This window comes from Caloenas nicobarica, chromosome 3, assembly GCF_036013445.1.
Source record: "Caloenas nicobarica isolate bCalNic1 chromosome 3, bCalNic1.hap1, whole genome shotgun sequence".
NCBI lineage: Eukaryota > Metazoa > Chordata > Aves > Columbiformes > Columbidae > Caloenas > Caloenas nicobarica.
In genome coordinates, this window is record NC_088247.1 from 75,287,370 (window position 1) to 75,307,005 (window position 19,636).

At 36.7% G+C, this 19,636-nt stretch overlaps 1 protein-coding gene across 10 annotated transcripts in view; it reads left to right on the forward strand.

The window, feature by feature from the left end:
- AFDN (afadin, adherens junction formation factor) overlaps window positions 1–19,636 on the forward strand; it is a 130,414-nt gene that overhangs the window by 55,463 nt on the left and 55,315 nt on the right. For all 10 annotated transcript variants that reach the window (XM_065631010.1, XM_065631012.1, XM_065631015.1 and 7 more), the window contains exons 9-15: window positions 3,334–3,428; window positions 3,980–4,242; window positions 5,816–5,885; window positions 7,594–7,709; window positions 14,505–14,566; window positions 15,445–15,650; window positions 19,340–19,360. In XM_065631010.1, coding sequence (XP_065487082.1) covers window positions 3,334–3,428; window positions 3,980–4,242; window positions 5,816–5,885; window positions 7,594–7,709; window positions 14,505–14,566; window positions 15,445–15,650; window positions 19,340–19,360 — 833 coding nt within the window. The remainder of the gene's footprint in view (window positions 1–3,333; window positions 3,429–3,979; window positions 4,243–5,815; window positions 5,886–7,593; window positions 7,710–14,504; window positions 14,567–15,444; window positions 15,651–19,339; window positions 19,361–19,636) is intronic.

The window sequence follows — 19,636 nt, forward strand, 5'->3', positions numbered from 1 at the left end:
CAGATGAGGTTACACAGGAAGGCGTCCAGGTGGGTTTTGAATGTCTCCAGAGAAGGAGAATCCACAACCTCCCTGGGCAGCCTGTTCCAGTGTTCCGTCACCCTCACTGAGAAGAAGTTTCTTCTCAAATTTAAATGGAACCTCCTGTGTTCCAGTTTATACCCATTACCCCTTGTCTTATCATTGGTTGTCACAGAGAAGAGCCTGGCTCCATCCTCGTGACACTCAGCCTTTACATATTTATAAACATTAATGAGGTCAACCATCAGAAGTCTTTAAAGTTTGGTCCTTAGAGGCTAAGAACAGCCTTCTTGGACTGTCATGGTTTAGGGAGCAGGGACTTTGCTGTAGGTGTGTCACAATCCGTATACCGCTGGAATAAGTTAGGAAGAAACATTCCAAACCACATTCGGGCAGGCTTCCAGCTTCTGAAAAACAGGAAATAACAGGATTTTACATTGTAGTCTAATGCAACCTTCCTTCCCTCCTGCATCCGTCCCCTAGAACAAAAGGGCTTTTCATCCTTTTTAGGATTTGCAGTAATTCTCTTCAAGATTAAGATACCTTTTACTGTAGCAATTGGCTTCTATTGATGGATGATTATATGTGTGCTCCAAATAATTTTCAGTGACTCCTTGAATTTTTCTCATTTTCCTGGGAAGACAAAAAAGTGTTTGTATCTAGTGCTGGGGTTTTAAAGTGAGGTTTTTTTCTTCTTACATTTGACACATCACAGAAACAAGAGAGTCTTAATTTGCCTCAGCAGAAACATTGTGATACTAAAATATTTCCTATGTGAAAGCACATTTTACACGACATGCGTCTGTATTGAGGATATATGATGGTGTGAGGTAGATATTTGTTAGCAGGAACTTGGTATTGATTGATTATTCATAAGTGCTGAACTCAGGACTGAGATCTGGAAGTTATATTAAATAAACATTTAAAAACCATAGTATTTTAGCATGTGTTTTACACAATATTTCAGAAATATGGAGGAATATTTTGAAGGTTTTTTTGGTTTTGTTTTGTGTGTGTGTGGTGGGTTTTTGTTTTTTGTTTTTTTTTTTTTTTTTGTGTTTTTTTTTTTTTTTTTTTTGTTTTTTAAGATGTCAAAAATGTATGGAGCCTGGGGCAAGCGTTGTTTGGTATAGGGCTGAAATCACTAGACTGTAAAGCCTGTTCTCTAATCTGTATATAAAGGGCTTAGGAGAAAGTGCCATAAGAAATTAGGAACAAAAGCCCTGGATAACTAGCCATGACTTTTATGTCACTGTCTTTTGAAATTCCAGTATTTTTCCATGTTGAATAAGGGTCCTTGCCTCCAAATTGAATCTTGTGTCTTTTGGGTGCTAGTTTTACCAAACCAATATGTGAGGAGGAGGAAATTTTTGACTTCCGGATTCATAAATAAATAAATGAAGGAGCTACTCTAGGCTTTGACGTGTAAGTTGTCGGGAGATATAATAACAATTCAGAGAATTGAGAGTAAGGAGCCAAATATATTCGGTAACGTATTACACGTCTGCATTTGGTGACATTGAAGATGCAGCCATATAATTTCTAATTAGCATTGTTACGCATGAAAAACTGCATGCAATTTCAATTGCTGAAGATGCTGTATTAGCATACCTTTTTTAGTATACATTGATATTAGATGTATGTCTCTATAGATTCAAATATTGGGATTTAATAGAAGGCTTATCCCTGTACCTGAAAAATGTTTAAAGAACTGAGTGCTCTTATGTTTAATACTTTTTGGGTTTTGTGATAGATGACATGCTACTATTATGGTGATTCTAAATATGTTTAATAACTGGAAATTATTATAGTATCAGCACTGAACTTTGGTATTTATAGTACTAGTCTACGAACTGTCTCTCTGCCTGATGTCTTTATGTCCCAGTAACATCACAACATCCCCAGAAGAAACTTAATACTAGGAGCATCCATTATAGTTTTCCCCATGTTAAAATCATGTAAAACTTTGTTGGTATCGTTCTTCATTGATAACTCAGCTTCTTCCCTCCTCCATTCACTTTGTGTTTTCTGTTCTTTAGTATCATTGGCTTCCTTTCTTTGTATCTTCTGCTTTTAGTCAGTGTGTTAAGTTTTCTCTGTGCTGTTGACTTTTAATGCCTTTAAATACTGTTCACTGAAGGATTGACAGAGGACTTCATAGACTAAGTGAAATTTTGTGGTTAAATGGCTTGCCTTCTGGTTTTAATAAACAGAACCTGGTAGTAATTCTGGGAGTTCACAGTTATGGATGTTCTGTTTATATTGATTTTTCATGTAAAATTTGAAATTGACTGGTATCCTGCTGAAGATAGTCTCACTGTATGTGCCGTGGCTTTCATAATATTCTCTAATGCTTTTTGGGGATGACTCAATCATTGTTTATGTCCACAGATAAGAGATTGTTTGTCCTGCAGCCTGCCTTTTTTGGCGTGTTCCCTTTGGAGGAGAAATTGCAGAAAAGTCAGAAGTGACAGCATTAGTTTAGTATCTGACAGTATGTGAAGTTGAAGTGTTTTCTGGGAAAAGGGGAGGATTGCTATATATATATCTATGGATGCCAAAACACATCTGTGTTAGCCTGTGAAGGCAACAGCTAAATCCTGCGTTGCATCTAGTGTATCTTACAAAATTTTATTCTATTTGGACAATATGTTCTTCTGGTGGGAGGAGGAGGACGAACTTTATCTTTGACCTCCTTTTCTGTGAGATGAAAATATAGGTCAATGGGACTATAAAGATAAGGCCAGAAATGCTACAGTCCTGTATATCAAGACTAAAGCTGTCATAGGTAAACATTTTGTAAGAATATATTTTAATATGACCCTGTTTCAGTATCTGATGAATAGGAAACAGTTTGGCATGTTGGCCACTTGGCAGTCGATGTTGCTGATAGTCTGTATTTTTAGTAAGATCAATAAATACTGTTATTATAGAGATCTGCAGATATCTTATTTTCTAAATCTTTTAAACCCATTTTGGGATACATGAAATCTTATAGATTAAAAAAAATTGTATTGCTTAAATTACAAATGAAATAGAGAAAGTTTTTCAAAGCATGTTCCGAATAGTCCTCCTTGATTACTTTGTTCTGTGCACTTGTACAAAACAGCCACTCTGAATGGACTCTATCTACTTTGAATGTTTTTACACTATGATGAGCAACTAAGTTCCCAACAATTCTTGAAAGAATGTCACTCAGCTATTTTTTGATGAACACTGCTATTGTGAACTAAATTGCAGTAATGTAGAAATACTATGTGAGTATTTGAACAGTAATAACTTGAAAATTAATATTTGTTGCTTGCTCTGCAGATGGTTCTGACTCCAGAGATAAGCCAAAGCTCTATCGTCTGCAATTAAGTGTCACTGAAGTTGGAACTGAAAAATTTGATGACAATTCCATTCAGGTATCGAAAATAAGTGGGGTCGGATGAGAGAACTGATCCAGTTTTTGGTCAGTTATGTGTAATTGTGGAAACTAGTGAAATATTCTGTGAGTAGCCTTCAAAGCTAGAAGGGTAAAATATTGCTGCAATTTCGTGTTGATGGTCATAACTCTGATTTATGTTGTTTCCTCTCTCTTGCTTTAAGAGGAAAGTAAAGGTTTCATTATTTAAAATGGAGTATTCTTTTTCATCACTGGATCAAATGGTACGGATCAGTGTAGTAACTGCTTAATGGTTTTCAAGTACTAGTCTTAAGCCCTTTTGAGTGAGGTAGGATTTCTTAGATGTATAAGACAAGCATAGTCATATGAAGTTCATGTCAGGGAGTCTCCTAAAGCACGCTGTGTCCATGTCAGTGCAGTTACTTGGCTTGTAAATACTTATATTGTGAGATAAGCAAGTGAAGTTCAGTTACTAGTCTGTAAGTAGGGCAAGTGGCAGCTCAATCTTTTTGTTTTAATTTCTGCTGCAGTATAATTTAGTTTATTCCATGTAATTAATTCTATTTCCAGTTATTTGGTCCAGGAATTCAGCCTCATCATTGTGACCTCAATAATATGGATGGAGTTGTTACTGTAACCCCGAGAAGCATTGATGCCGAAACCTATGTGGAAGGTCAGCGTATTTCAGAAACCACTATGCTGCAGAGTGGAATGAAGGTTCAGTTTGGATCATCTCATGTATTTAAGTTTGTGGATCCCACTCAGGACCATATTATTCCTAAAAGACCTATTGATGCAAATCTTACAGTCAAAGGTCCAAGACACAAAACTGGGTGAGTACAAGAACTTATTTTCTTCCAACTGAGGTGAAGGGGTGAGCCTTGGAAAAAATAAAGAAGGAGCGCATTATAAATGGCCTATGATTAGAGTATGACTTTAAATGAGTTCTGAGTAGCTGCTTTTAAGTGTTAAATATATAATAACTAACTTGGTATTTGAGCTCCACCTTGTGATTTTTTTTAGGATTAGCAAGTGTCTTTTTCTTTATGAAGTATTCAGGAAAGTTTTTGTGAAGCTCACTTCTGTGTTAAAATCAGAATGCCTCATTTCAATGTATTTTGAAATTCATCCAACCTCCAGGAAAAATAAAGAATTAGCTGAATGTTTTCAGAGAGCTTGTTTTGTTGTGTGTTTTTTTTGGTTTTTTTGTTGGTTGTGTTTTTTTTTTTTTTTTTTTTCCTCAGATAGTAAGTTTAAAAACCCCACTGCAAGGATTTGGAAACTAGGTGGGGTAGTCACAAAATGAGACTGTCAAGAAAAAGAACTAAATATCTCAATGTAGCAACCATTTTTTGCAGTGTGATTACTTATCGTCTAGTTTCTGTGGTGGAAGGACTAATAGTCCAGAAGTCCACACTTTTGTTTCTCTGTATGTTCATGTTTTTGATAGGTCCATAATAAAAATACTGATCATGGATTTAGTGACTTGTAGGGGCTCAGTTCAGAGGCTATAGGAATATGCAGAAGAAACAGTCTTAAAAACATTATATAACATGGAACATGGGTCCAAATGAGAGTACTATTCTAGTATATTGTGGTTTAGAAAACAAACAAATTGGCTTGGAGATGAATGAAAGATACCTAGGAAAAGAGACTCTTCTGTCTAATCTGCTGAGAATATAGCTATATACTTTAACCATTATTTTTTTTCTCCACTTAATTTTAATGTGGAAGCATCCTACAAAAATGTGTGCTTGTTGTAGGATATGTCTGCAGGAAGACCTCCACACATTCAGCTATCATGTAACATATTTCTGCTTAAATTCTGAGTTTATTCTGTATCTAGCCGCCTGCATATCAATAAAAAAATGCTCTCTCAGGTTTGCATAGTCAACTGCAAAGCACTGTACTACGGCAGAGCTTTACCTGGGCAGCAAAATCTCTGGCAAAGGGTTGTTGTAGCTTGAATAATGCAATATTTTTAAATCTTTAGAATAAGCAGATAATAAAATGCATTACTATGATTTATGAATTATTTAAATTATCAAGATTGTTGTACATTTAGTACTGAAGAGCTGAGCAAAAAATTGTAGCAAGTCTACTACAGTGAACACAATACCTTGAACATACTTTTAAGTGGTTTTATATTATGTGTATTTATATTTTTTCCACATGACTGAGAAAAAAAATGTAAGAATCTGTTTTTCCAAAGGAAATTATCGATACAAATATTTGTAGTGTGTTTATGTAAGGAATTGATACAGTGTTTTAAAAAGTGAATATTAACTGGACTCATGCTATACCTCTTGAATTTTAATTACTAATTTTAGCTACTCGGTTCCTTGTTCGTTAAATGTTTAACAATATAATTTCTAAAAAGCACTTGAACTGTTCTCTTGCTTTTAGAGCTGTTCAGGAAACCACATTTGATCTGGAGGGAGATGTTCACAGTGGAACAGCATTACCAGCAAGCAAGGTATTATATTGTCACTAAATTAGCAATAAGTAATAAAAGACCATGTGTAGGTTAGGTCAAAATGGTAACATCAGTAGGATTTGGTAAAGTGCGGCCGGTTCCTCATCTCCGCAGCCGTTTCCCGTTGTGGGTGGCCTTAGGTATCATCTGCATTATTTTCCTCCCCTTCCCCAAAAAACCTGTTCTGTTTAAGTTTGTATTAGCATTTGGCATGCATTCCGTGCCAAGAATAGCAGCTTCTTTTAGGAAGGGAAACTCCTCAAGCCTGGAATAGTTTCTCCCCAAACCGACCTATTGAAGGCAGATCGCATGCAGATAGAGATTTGTAGTAGAAATGATACATCATTTTCTTGTGTATGTAGTGTACAACTATTGTCATCTGCGATAGGGTAAATAAATGTTTTATATAAAATGTGAAAAGGTGTTCAATTTAGGCTTTTAAAATAGGCTTTTAAATTTTAATGGATGCGACTTTTCACTTCAATAGAGCTCTTGTACACACACTGACTAAACAAACTGTCTCTGCAGTCATAGTTGTAAACATTTTATGAGGTGATAATCTTCTCTTGCTTGCTTTCTGCACCGTCTTTCTGTTAATAAATTATGTGCCAGTGTTGTATTTTCCAAGAGCAAACAAATAGTGTAAAATGGCATAATGGTTAATGCCTTTCTTGGTACTTTGATCGCATGCCTCTGATGAAATGAGAGAATGAATTACTTCAACAGTATGAAATGTAGTAGTCCTCCCAGCAATGCGTTTCCTTTTATGTTATATTACTACTATTACCAAATTGAAATACTTGTAAAGAAATTTAGCGATATTGATGTGGCAGTGTAGGTATTAATACTACTGTGATAGCTTTTGGATATATTTGTTAGTCTTCAAACTTTTTTCTTGTCACAGACTTTTAGTTCATTTTTTTCCTTTCTTTGTAGCTTTGTTTGTGACCATTCTTTCTTTCATCTTGAATGCATGCGTTACCTCTGATAGGAATTTATGTAGTGACAATTTGGGAGAAAAAAAAAAAGAAACTTTGTAAACTAATACAATGCCTCAAAATTGCTCAGCTCTGCTTAAAGCAGCATGTTTTCCCCTTCCTGTTAGGGTTTGGTGTAATTGGAAATAATAAATTAAAAGTTTCCTATTAAGGAGCTTGTGACACTGAAAGAAAACAAAGTTGTACACAAAAAATTGCATAGTTTGAATTGCCACTTCTTGTCATGGAAAATTATGTACTACCTAGCAGATCAGACTTTCCTTAAGAATAAATTATGGTGTGGATCAGTAGTGTAAGCACTTGGAGCTATTGCAGAAACAAGATGGGGAGCATAGCCAGTTTTAAATCTGTTAATATGTTTAACTTTGTCTTTTAACTAAAGTTTTCATTAACAATTCATTCCTAATTTTTATTGATAACTATGCCACTTTTAAATAAAGAGGATTGAATTTTTTGTTGTGTGTTCTTGCAATGCATTAACAAATAGCTGCTCCTAGCTGGCCACTGTCGGCTTTTGAATTGCAAGTGTGCTCCTCGATGCTTCGTTGTGGTGCAAACACCCGCTGAGCTGCTGGATTCTGCGCTGTACTCTTCTGCTTTCCTCTCCTTCCAAGCTGCGAATTGATGTTTCATTTCAATAGTGCCAAGCACAAATACTGGCTAAATCCAATATTTGCATGCTAAGCACCTGTCCTGCTGTTTTGAATTAGAGCACCAGCAGGCTTGATGGCGACAGGACATCAACAGCATCCAGCACAGCTGAACGAGGAATGGTGAAGCCGATGATTAGAGTAGAACAGCAAGATTACCGCAGACAGGAAAGCAGGTAGGAAATGCGTGATCCATTACTTCTCATAATGGAAAAGAACTGGATACGTTTTTCTGACAGGTCAAGCAGTATGTTAAAATATTTTAAACTACCTGATTTTCTGTATGGAAAATGAGATTTCCTTTGAGGTATCACTCCAAATAAAACTCAGGAGTAACAGCCAAAACAAAAAAGCTTCAGAATATTTAAAAAAAAAAAAACACCTTTGCTTCAATATTCTGTTTGTAGTTTTCTTTTTGTAAAACAAATCTTATAGTCATGTCACACCATTGTTGATTTGTGGTTAGGCATGTTGTATGAGATGCCTTTAATAACAAAAGTACAATTATTTGAAATTTTCATTTGTCAGTGGCAAGATGATATGATTTGCTCTGGAGAAGGAAATAACCAGGTCGTTTCTATTTCTGCAGCAGTGTTGTTGGCAAGTCTTGCGACCAAGAATTTTGGCTACCTCCAAATGCTTGTCTTATAAGTTATGTAACTTACAAAACCATATAAGATCTCCTTCTTGATTTTTTTGCTTTTATGATATAGTGGCTGTTACTCAGTAGATAAATGCTATCCCATTTTGCTCATAGGCCCTTTTTGCATACGTAGAATGACACTTTTCATGCCCTGCATAATCAGTTTGTTTCCAAAGCCATACTGGAAAACGCCGACTTCAAATCGTATGCTATTTTCTTCCTAGTCAGTCTCCATGTATTCATAATACCTTCTTCAAATCAGTTTGTGTCCGTCCAAAAGGACTTAACTTATTGTTAGAAGACACCTTTTAATATTAGGATTGCTTCAAAAATTGTCTCTGTTTTCCATCATAAATAGAGAAGAACTGATGGGATGCATCCAAAGATGCTGGGAGTTGGTTGACGACATTGCAAAGCCACTCTTTCATCTTTGAAGGGTCATGAAGATCAGAGGTACTGAATGACTGGAAAAGGGCAAATAGCACATCCATCTACAGAAAAGACAAAGTAGAAGATCCAGAAAATACAGACCAGTTGGCATTAATTCAGGCCCTGGGAGGATTGTAGAACAAGTCTTGTAGAAGCTATTTCACAGCACATGGAAGGGCAGGAAAATGATTAAGAGAAGATACCATGGATTTACTAAGAATAAATCATGCTTGACCAACCTGACTGGCTTCCATGATGAAACAACTTGCATAATCAATGAGAGGAGAGCTCTGGGCATTGTATCCTCTACCTTATTCTAGCAAGGCATTGTCACGATCTCCCAGAACATCCTTGTTGATAAGATGTGATCTGGGTTGGTGGACCACAGGGTGGGTGGAAAACTGGCTAAACTGCCAGGCTGAAAGGATTATGGTTAATGGCTTAAAGTCGAACTTGACAGCTGGTCATGAGTCAAGTTTCTCAAGGTCAATATTGGTCCTGATACTACTCTGTAACTGTATAAACAATCTGAGTGACAGGATTGTATGCATCTTCACCAAGTTTGTGGGTGATATCAAACTTGGAGGACAGCAAATAAGCCAGAAAGAAGAGCCACTGTTCAGAGAGACCTGTGCAACAAGAATTGCATGAAGTTTAACAAAAATAAATGTGAAGTGCTGGACATGAGACTGAAAATGCCAAGGGCAATGTAGGCTGAAGTCTGACAGTTTATATTGTAGCTCTGCTGAAGAGAACTTAGGGTCCTGGTGTACAGCAAGCTGAACTTGAGTCAGCAGTATGTCCATGCAGCAATGAAGACAAGCTATGTCCTACATCACATCAGCAAGATGGCTCTTTACTTGGCTTTTGTTAGACCACACCTGGAATACTGTGTCTAGTTTTGGTGCCCTCAGTTCAAGAGAGAGTTTGAAAAACTGTCAAAGGTCCTGTGGAGGGACACCTTTACCAAGGTGATTAGAGAACTAAAGAACTTGATGTATGAAGGGATTGGGTTTTTTCAGTCTAGAGAGAAGGTGGATCTAATCACAATCTTCTAATACCTAAAAGGGTAGTTATAGAGAACATGGAGGTGCTGTCGTCACAAGGATCCTGGTTGACAGGTAAAGAGGCAATGAGCAGAAGTTGCTTTAGGGGAAAATTGTCTGACTGTAGGGAGTAAGGTGGGGGAATCTTCACTGTGAGACCAAGTGAATATTGGGATATGTTGCCCAGAGAAATGTTAGAATCTCCCTCACTGGAAAGTTTCAAGATTCTACTTGATAAGGCTCTGAATAAAGCTCTGCTTTCAACAGAAGGTTGGAGCACATCTTTTCTAGAGGTCCCTTTCGACTTGGAACTCTGTGTGATTGTTTTTTCTCTGGAGTTCAATGTCTTAGTCCAATGTCTTAGTCAGTTCTGGTAAAAATGTTTTAGGAAGCATTTCTTTACGAAGAGGGTTGTCAAACACTGGAACAGGCTTCCTAGAGAGGTGATTAATGCCCCAGGCCTCTCAGTGTTTGAGGCATTTAGGCAATGCCCTTACTAAAATGCTTTAACTTTCGGTCAGCCCTGAAATGGTCAGTCAGCTGGACTAGATGATCATTGTAGGTCTCTTCCAACTGAAATGTTCTATTCCAAACCAACTAAATATGAAAAGAATGACTGGATACTCAGGGTTGGAATTACATGGTGGTGAGAAAAGTAGACTCTGGGTGGATCTTATCTATGTGAGTAAGTACCTGGTTGGAGGAACTTCTTTACTGTGAGAGTGATCGAACACAGGAACAGATTGCCCAGAGGGGATGTGGAGTCTCTGTCCCTGAAGATACTCAAAACCCAACTGGACGAGATTCTGAGCAACTTGCTCTCGTTGACCCTGTTTTGAGCAGGGAAGCTGGACCGGATGATCTCCAAAGACCCTTCAGACCTGTGATTCTGTGAAAATAATTTTTTTGAAATGTTAAGAAAACGAAAGGATTGTATTCCTATCTACATAAATCAGCTTTTAAATATAGATGAGCTGCTATGATAAATGGATGAAAGGGAAAGTAAATGTGTTGCAGGGTTAACAAATGCAGTGATTTGCGTTGTAGAGCTTCTAGTGTGAAACTTCTAGTAGCTTTGGGTGCATTTGTTATTCATTTGACAGAAAACAAAGTTCAGAGATGTGAATCGTAGAAAAAAAAAAAGGCACAAAATTGTGCTGAACTGAATTCCTGATATTGTAGTGTTTTGTAGCAAGGACATCTTTTAAATCCTTTCAGTGAAATGACAGTAAAATACAGCTCTGTTCTTCTCTGCACTATCTTGTTAGAGTGCCTGGGCATTTGGAGTGTCTTTTCCAGAACTCTTTTATTAAGATTGCTGAAGATTTAACTCCTCCTTGTTGAATTGCTACTCTTTTAATTGTGATATTCTTTTTTCATAAAAGAACAAAACTTTTTGTGAGCTTTTTATAGCCTGTCAGAAGTTCTTGAGGCCTCCGCTGTTAATAATTCTGGAGTTCTAGCTGTGGATTTTGTGCGTATGAAGGTTATTAAATTTCTGTATTTCTGCCTTTCAGTAAGATCACTTGTTATAAAGAGGATTATCTTGTGCTGTAATTGCATATTTCAAAAATACAGCCACCTGTGAGCTGCATCTTGGCTTTATTTAGTGTTTTTTAAACTTGTAAAATTCCTTCTGAAGAGAATACACGTTCTAGTCTTACTGTTACTATACACAGGGGTTTTTTTCAACTTGGTACCTGCGTGCAGAAAATGTTTTAAGAGAGGCATCAAGAATACACTTAGATTTGTGATAGCTACAACCACAGAGATCTTCTTATCACCAGCATCGACATTGATATTTTATTTATATATATATTTTGTATTTGTATAGAATGTGTTGTGTAATTGAGTCATTTATCTCAATACAGCATTTTTATCACATGCTCTTTCTCAGATATATTCACTGTGTTGAGATTAACAAATTAGCAAAGGCAGGCTGTCGAATTAGGAAATGCCATGCAGTGAGTTGCTCAAGTAAATGGAATTCTTCCCCTTTGTGGATGTATTTTGTGAATCTTTAGTTAGACTTCCTCTGGGATACTCTGCTCTCATTTTGTGAACTGTAAGGGGAGTAGTCATGGAATGAAGTATCTGCTATGTTAGTTACAAAAAAAATCTTCACTGAACAGTTCCAGGTTCTTGTTACTGTACAACCAGTCCACCTCTGTGCTGAATGTCCTTGTCTGTTCTTTCTGTGTGTGTTCATCACTGCTATTCGAAGGTAAACAATAAGGCAAATAGGACTTTATTCCAATTACTCCCTGAATGGGTTGAAGATGAAAAATTAGAACTTGGCTGCCTTATTTTTTCACCTCTAGTCTCTAGGAAAAAAAAAAAATTGAAATCTGAGAGCATAATTCCAGTTTACTTATTCGAATATGGTTGTTCCGAGTGAAGTTTGATTCTGTGAAATAAAAGATGATGGCTATTTAGGTAAGTATTATGGTCATACATCGTTGTTAGATAACTCACTTTAATTAGTGTAAGCAAGCATATAATAAAAAAAGAAAAGAAGATAATTTTTTGCCTTGGATACCCTTCAGGAGTTCTTAAAATTGTATTTGGATGGAAATGAGAAAAGTGATATGTAAATGGTGTTAGTGGAATGCAGACGTTTACCTGATTCCTGATTTTGACATGCCTTACAAAATTTATAGGTAGCTATTATGCTGGCTAAAACAACCACACAAGGACAAACCATTTTTTTCTTTTTTATGAAGTTTATCCTAGACAAATAATCTAGGAGAATACAGAAATATCTGGAGAATGTATTATTGTTTTTAATGCAATTCTAAAGTGTAACATTACCTGACACTATACTTGGAGAGTAGGCAGCTCCTAAACAATATTTTATGGCCTTGCTAGACATACCCTAGCTACATTTTTGCACTGGTTTAGCTCAGAGAATTTCATCATCACAGAGAGGATTTTTCTATAAAAGCAATAATACAAAGACAATATATACTTCAAAAGTATCCAGTAGTAAAGCAAGTTAGCTAGCTGCTGTCATATCAGAAGCACAGAGAGTTATTTTGACTTCAATTTCCAATTTGCAAAGCTTAATTAGAGAGTATTTCTTGTGTGTGCTTAGAGAAGGCACAAAATGGTATGTTAGTTGAAGGAAACTCATATCGAAGTAGCTAAAGTAATTGACTTACTCCATCTGTTCCTAGAGAGCTATTTTACAGGTAAAACTAAATATTTTTTTTTTTTTAAACTAGTCTTTCCTCTTCCTACTTCATATACTCTCATTTCTCTCTTAAAGCAAATTTCCAAAGTTCTGTAAGCAATCTTGCACTAATACTTACCAGTTCTCATCTCTTGTACCACTTTTCTCTCCTATTGGAGAAAAGGAAATAAATCATCAGCTGAAATCTGTCACTGGTTTACCAGCCAGTTTGTTGAAACATTTCTTTGCCTTATTACCATTCCTATAATGACAGATTAAAAGTTTCTCTGGAGTTGTCACTATAGTTCTATTTTTATAATGCAGTGTGAGTATTAGGTTTTTTTCTATGGAAGTAATTAAGTTCTCAGTGAAAATGCATTTTTGACAGTGTGGAGGTAGCAAGAAATCACTTAATCTTAAATTTATAGAAATAAAAACAGGGGAAATGCCACAATTTACACACAGAGTGCTCCTCATAAAAAGAGTGTACTGTCATGTTTGAAATGTAACTGAACTGGCAGAAATCTGTGTACATATTGCCCTGATGTGCCTGCTGTTCCTTAACTTTCAGCTCATCAGAACTTCCTGTTGCTGAGCTCTTTTTTTATAATAAAGCATTATCTAGATGGCATAACTGAATTCTCTGTTGGTTTAAGTTCTTTCCAGTTTAAAAAAAAAAAAAAAAAAGCCTCAAAAGTAACCTTAGTTTTTTGGTTGAATGTGCTAAAATTTAGTTTTAGATCTTTTGACGTCGGCCTCCGAAGTTATCTTGTGGATTTTTACTATAGGAGGTAGCTGAATAAAGGCCTTCAGTGTCCTATTTCTGCTTCGTGGCATAACTAAAATTTCTTAGGAGAATGAGGGTTATGTAATCATATTACATTCCTTTCTTTATCAAAGTTCCTCGGGAAAGTAGAAAGCTACCTATTGTGTTATGTGTGGTTAAAAATGGCTATTGCATGCAGATGATGTTAAGCTTTCACCTATTTCCTAAAAATAGGTGTCTAACTACAGAGAAAAGGCTGGCATAATGCTTTTGCTTAGGAGAGAAATTAAATATGTGCTTAAGCTTTTGTAGACACCAGAAAAATCAATTTTCTGTTCATTTGTCTCCTCTGTGAATTCCCTGATAGGTACTGATAAGAAAAAGCGCTGCAGTCAGTGCGAGGACATAGTTGTGGGGCTGTTCCTTAGCGCAGCAACAGCCAGGTGAGGGTAGGGGCTTTTACCTCCTTTTCTTCCTTACCAGAAGAAAGGACAAATAAGTTGACCAAGTTCTCATCAGTTTTGAGGGCATAAAGATAGCAAAGTACATTTGTTGTAAACCAGCTGGTGTTTCAGGTGAAGCTTCATTCACTTTCTTTCCTGTGTTCATGAATAATTTGTTGCTGGAATCGTGTCAATGGCAGGTGGCAAACTGATCCTATTGCACTGCCACACAGCACAGAAGAGGATGTTTACTAATATCAGATTCCACAGTTCAAGTCTGCATTTTGATCTGTTGTGTTACAGACAAATATAGCTTGAATAATTCTAGAGCAAAAGTAAAAAAGGATCATTTTGGGGCAGGATGTTGTGTCAGCATTTGGAACCAGTGTATTTGGAGAAGTCTGTCATTTTACAGTGGAATTAATATCACCCGTGTGGATTGTTTGTTTCAATTTTTGTCTTCTTTCTTTAGATCTCAGGATACCCATGGACCAGAACTGATACTACCTGCCAGTATTGAATTCAGGGAAAGCTGTGAGTAAATTGCGAAGTTATAACACTAACCTGTTGACATGGTTTTCTATAGTGTAATGTTTCAGTCATTTTGAAAACTTAAGGATAGCTGAAGTAAACGTTGAAAAGAACAGTGACTAAACAGATGATAGCTAATCCAATAATACAATTTGTTTGTTGGGGCGGGTGAAGAGACACTTTGGGTATTGAGGCAGGTTCATGGATATCTAATTCTAATTGCATTTCAACTCTTCATCTTCACATATTCGAATTTAACTGTGAAAAATTGTTAATCCCACCTCCTCAACCATATGTTGAATTAATTCTCTTCTATACAGTTCTCTGTGCCTGGGATAATAGGTTGCATATTGGTTAAAATTAATTTTCTATACAATATGATCCATTGAAAATTTAATTTTTTGTTACCTTGATCCCCAGGTTTTTAAGGTCTTGGATCTGGTAGGAAAATAGCATACCGGGGATTGTCCAGACTTCAGATATTTGAGAGTAAATAGATATGTGGGCAAGCAAATACGGATTTTTATTAGTAAAAAAAATTCCCTATGATAAGGGAGCTTTGTAGGAATAGAACGGACAAGAGAAAACTTGCATTTTCCTGTTCCCTTGAAGATGCGAATTTTCAGCAAAGAGATAGTAAATAGTACAGAAATATTTCCTGGTGACCAGATTTTCTGGCTTTATATAGAATTATGTTGTTATTGTGCCTAAGTAACTGTAGTACATAATAAACAATTTAGAGTTTAAATTCCTGTAAGTTGCTTCCCTTCTCCTCCCCACCACCACCAAAAATAAATCCTCTATGCGTCAAGTTATGAAATTGTTTTGTTTTCTTTCTGCCTTTGACTTAATGACATGTTTTTTTTCCTCTTCCTCTACAGCTGAAGATGCCTTCTTATCTGCTATTATAAATTACACAAACAGCTCGACCGTTCATTTTAAGCTGTCACCTACTTATGTTTTGTATATGACATGTCGGTATGTATTGTCAAGCCAGTACAGACCCGACATCACTCCCACTGAGCGTACTCACAAAGTCATTGCAATAGTCAACAAGATGGTGAACATGATGGAAGGAGTTATACAGGTGAGTTTCTCTGCAAAAACATGTCAAGGGAATGAAATACATCTCATAGATTATCTAGTAACCTGCTTAGTCTTTTTCTGTACTATTTAACCAACTGTTAGGGGTCAGACTAATACCTGCATATGAGGGTTTGCTTTTGTGTCAGTGGATAATGTGAGTGGTAAGAAACTCTCTCCTGAGCCATATGGGAGGTTAGGAAGGGGCTGTTGGTCTGAAGATACATTCTGTGACATGAGGTTTCTCTTCTGTTCTTTAGAAGGTAAGATCTTTGCAAGCAATTCTGGCTGGGAGCTCTCGTAAAACAAGTTTGATGTTCTTATTAAAGAATATTGTATAGATAGCAGTTGTTTGCACTGATTGCTGCTTTGAAGTGAACATACTAAAAAGAAACATGACTTCTTAATTTCGATACTGTTTTTACAACTTCTATAACCACAAAAATGGTAATAAAACTGTAGTTTTTGAACCAAACTGACACTATTGCTTTATAAAAACAACTATAACTTCTTGAGTGTTCCAACATCTTATATGTAGTCTGATGCTATTGCTATATTACATGTGCAAGACTTCTACAGAAGCATAGGGGGAGTTCTTTTTTGTGTAGGAATGGAGGATAAGATCCACTGGGTTGTCTGTGAAATTAGACAATACCTTGTATTGTGTAACTGTTGATAAAATGTAATGGTAATTTCCTGAAAAAGGAGCGCCAGTTCAGGTATCCTCACTAACTATTTGATGATTGTAACTGCTTTGTCTGCAGGTTTCTCTCGGAAGAAAAATGGAACTATATTTCCATATTTATTGAAACATATACATTTGTGGCAAAATGTACTGTCATAGTAGCCCGCATAGAGCAAGGACCCTGCTGTGCTAGGCACTGTACCAGCAGAGCAAACGCATTGGGCCTGCTTCAGAGAATTTACACCTGTTAAACAACAGGTTGATAAAGAGAGGAGAGGAAAGTAAACATCAAGAGAGTGGTATGAAAGTCACAGCAAACCACAACTGTTCAGCTTTTGTTCAGGTTCTGGAAAGATTTAGTGGAGTTTTCGGCAGGGAGAATGTTATAATTAGATAGTTCTGTAAGCAGTTACGACAGTTTCCCACCTTTCACAAGAAACAGTGGGAGAAAAGTGTTGAAGATACCTTATAGTAGGAAAATTTATAGTAGGAAAACAAGAACTAGCGTTTCATGTACATTCTGAAGCTGAGGAGAGTTTGAAAGGTGGTTTGAATCTGAACTGAAGAACTAGTACATTGCTTTGAGTTTTGGTGCCATGGCAAATGGATATTTGATAAAATGGAAATGGTATCAAAAGTTAAGTATTCAGGTTCTGCTACAGAAAAAGATCTGACTGTGGAAGAGTGAATTTGTTAAAGTCAGAGGAGAGAATGTGGCAGTAGTGGAGAACCTGAAATGCCTGGACATAAGCAATTCAGTTGGGAGAATGGAAAGTTAACAATGAAAGTGTAGGATTCAGCTATAATCTGGGAGTTACAGGTCTCAATCAAAGAAAGTAACTCGGTTTATGTAACTAATGTAAACTAGTAACAATGACTCCAAAAAGACTTGAACTGACAGGGATGGGTGTAACAGGAAAGCAAAGATAAAGTTCTGCATGCCTTGTGTTGAACTAAAAAGAATAACCATCTAGCTGCCAGAAGATACTAGAGAGGTGGGCTTAAACATCAGTATGATTTGAAAATAAATCAAAGCTAGAAAATAGATTACTCTGTGAAAACATTCATTGACAGCCCTAATGAGGGCTTCCGAAATCAAGTCCAGCCTTGTGGTGGTTGCATGCAAATGTAATTTATGTAATTCTGCTAATAGTATTACAACACTGTTAAAACCAAGTATTCATCTGGATTGTCCTTTGTGAAAGTCTGTTTCTACAGCCCTGCAACTGTATAGTTGCAATATAATCTCCAACTCAAAATTTAACAAAGACATCAACAAGGAAGTGCTAGCTACATTTCTGGTTTGTGAAAGATGTCATCTAGTTGCAAGACATCAACACTAGAGAGTTGGAGGTTGAAGAGAATTGGGAGGAGGTTCTTCCAAATGCCATGCTGAAGGAGGTGGAGGAAAGGGAGAAAATTACAAATGGGATGAAAGAGTAGGACTTCAGTGAATTCGAAGTTAATGGACTGGAGACAAATGCATTGATTTTAAAACTTGACCAGGAAAATGTCATTAGCTGCTTGCACCTGTGTTAGTGGAGTATAAGCAGTACTAACTAAGCTAAGTCGAATTACTTTACCTGAGATGTAGAGTGAGTGGTTATGTTGATGGCTGTCACCATTAAACTACTATGTAATAAGGTGCTGCATCACAATAGCTTTTTTTGTGTATCTCAACTGTAAAGCATCCCTGTGCTGAAAGGGATCTGAAGGTGTGACAGACGGAGAAGGCATATGAGAGGCGCCCAAAATGGAAGGAGAGGGAAGGTGCACAAACTTCCCTGCTGCATTGTGGGAGTAAAATAAATCGTTAGATCCTATTTTTGCCTGCCTGGATGGTAAGGAGACTTGATAGCTTTCTGAAATTACTCAAGAAATATTTGCTAGCAAATTAAGTCTCTGACTTTCTGCAGTCTTTGCATGAGTGTATGCAAATATTACAGAAGACTTCATTCATATGAATGGATAAAATTGGAGACATCTATGAGAAGGCTCAGTGCTTTCAATAAAAGTCTAGGAATAGAATCTTAGTTCATATAAAAAAGCCAATTTTTTTGAACCCTGATTCTTTTTTTTTTTTTTTTTTTCCCAGACCATTCGGTGGCATTTCTGATCCTCTGCAAATTTTAACATTTGTTTGTAGAAGGAACATGTCATTTCTTTTTGTGCCAACACATATTCAGTCAGTGCAGAATGCCCTGGCTGGAAAGGGGGAAGAAACAAAAAAGCAGGGGCAATTTAGGTTTTTGAGCTCTAATTGAAATTACAATAGTAGCAGCAAATGGCACCTCAAATTTCTGGAGCTAGGCTCACTGTGTTGCAGGTAGGGGAGAGTGGTCTGAATAGAAAGCCAAAAAAAATTCGAGTAAGAGCTCAGTTTTAAATAGTCAGACAAACATACCTGGTGGGGCTTTTTTGGGTGCTTAACTCAGCATAGCTTTTATGTGCCAACATTTAAGCAGCTTAGTGTGGTATTTCATTCAACTCTGTTTTGTTGTTTAAAACACTCTTTTTGTTCTTTAGTTTCCTAGGTGTTTTATGTTTTTTGTTTGTTTTTTTGTTGCTGTGTTTTTGTTTTCTGGTGGAGGTTTTCTGTCTCCCTTTGTGCATTGTCTTCATTGCAGCAGTGTGGGTGCGTAGCTCCCTGGATCTGTTACATGGATGGGTAGTTACCCGATTGCCCACAAAAAATTCTGTGGGGTTTCTGTGGTGCACTGAGCATGGAATAACCAACTAGTCAGGGATGTCAACTAGGACAGGACATCCCTTGAATTAGTTGTGACATGTGGGCACTTCAGTTCTTAGCTGTTGTGCTACTAGTCCTATTAAAATAATTCATTTTTCAAAAGGGGCTCAGTTGCATCATAGATACTGATTAATGCATCTGTGTATAACTGTGAACGTAAGTATTGTACCTTCATATTTAGTGTTTGATTTCTAAAGCTATCATGATTGTTCACAAGTTTCTTTCTTCTGTTTGATTTCCTTCGTCCGTTTTTCTCCAGGAGGTAGACCAGGTTGATCAGGTAGGATATATTGCTGGGAACTGATCCTAGCTATGTTGGCTTAGCTCAGTTTCTCATGCTGCTTCCATATCAAAATACAATACTCAAACAGCTGGACTTGAACGGTTCATAACACTCATTCAGCAACTGGAACATGCAGTACTAAAATCCTTTTTTGACTTTGCAACTTGTACGGCATTCCATAATTTCTGCTTAACGCACTTCAATGTGGATATGAAATGACCAAAGTTCTTTTTCTTCCCTTTATTTTCTTTTTTTGTTGTTTGTGGTTCCTAT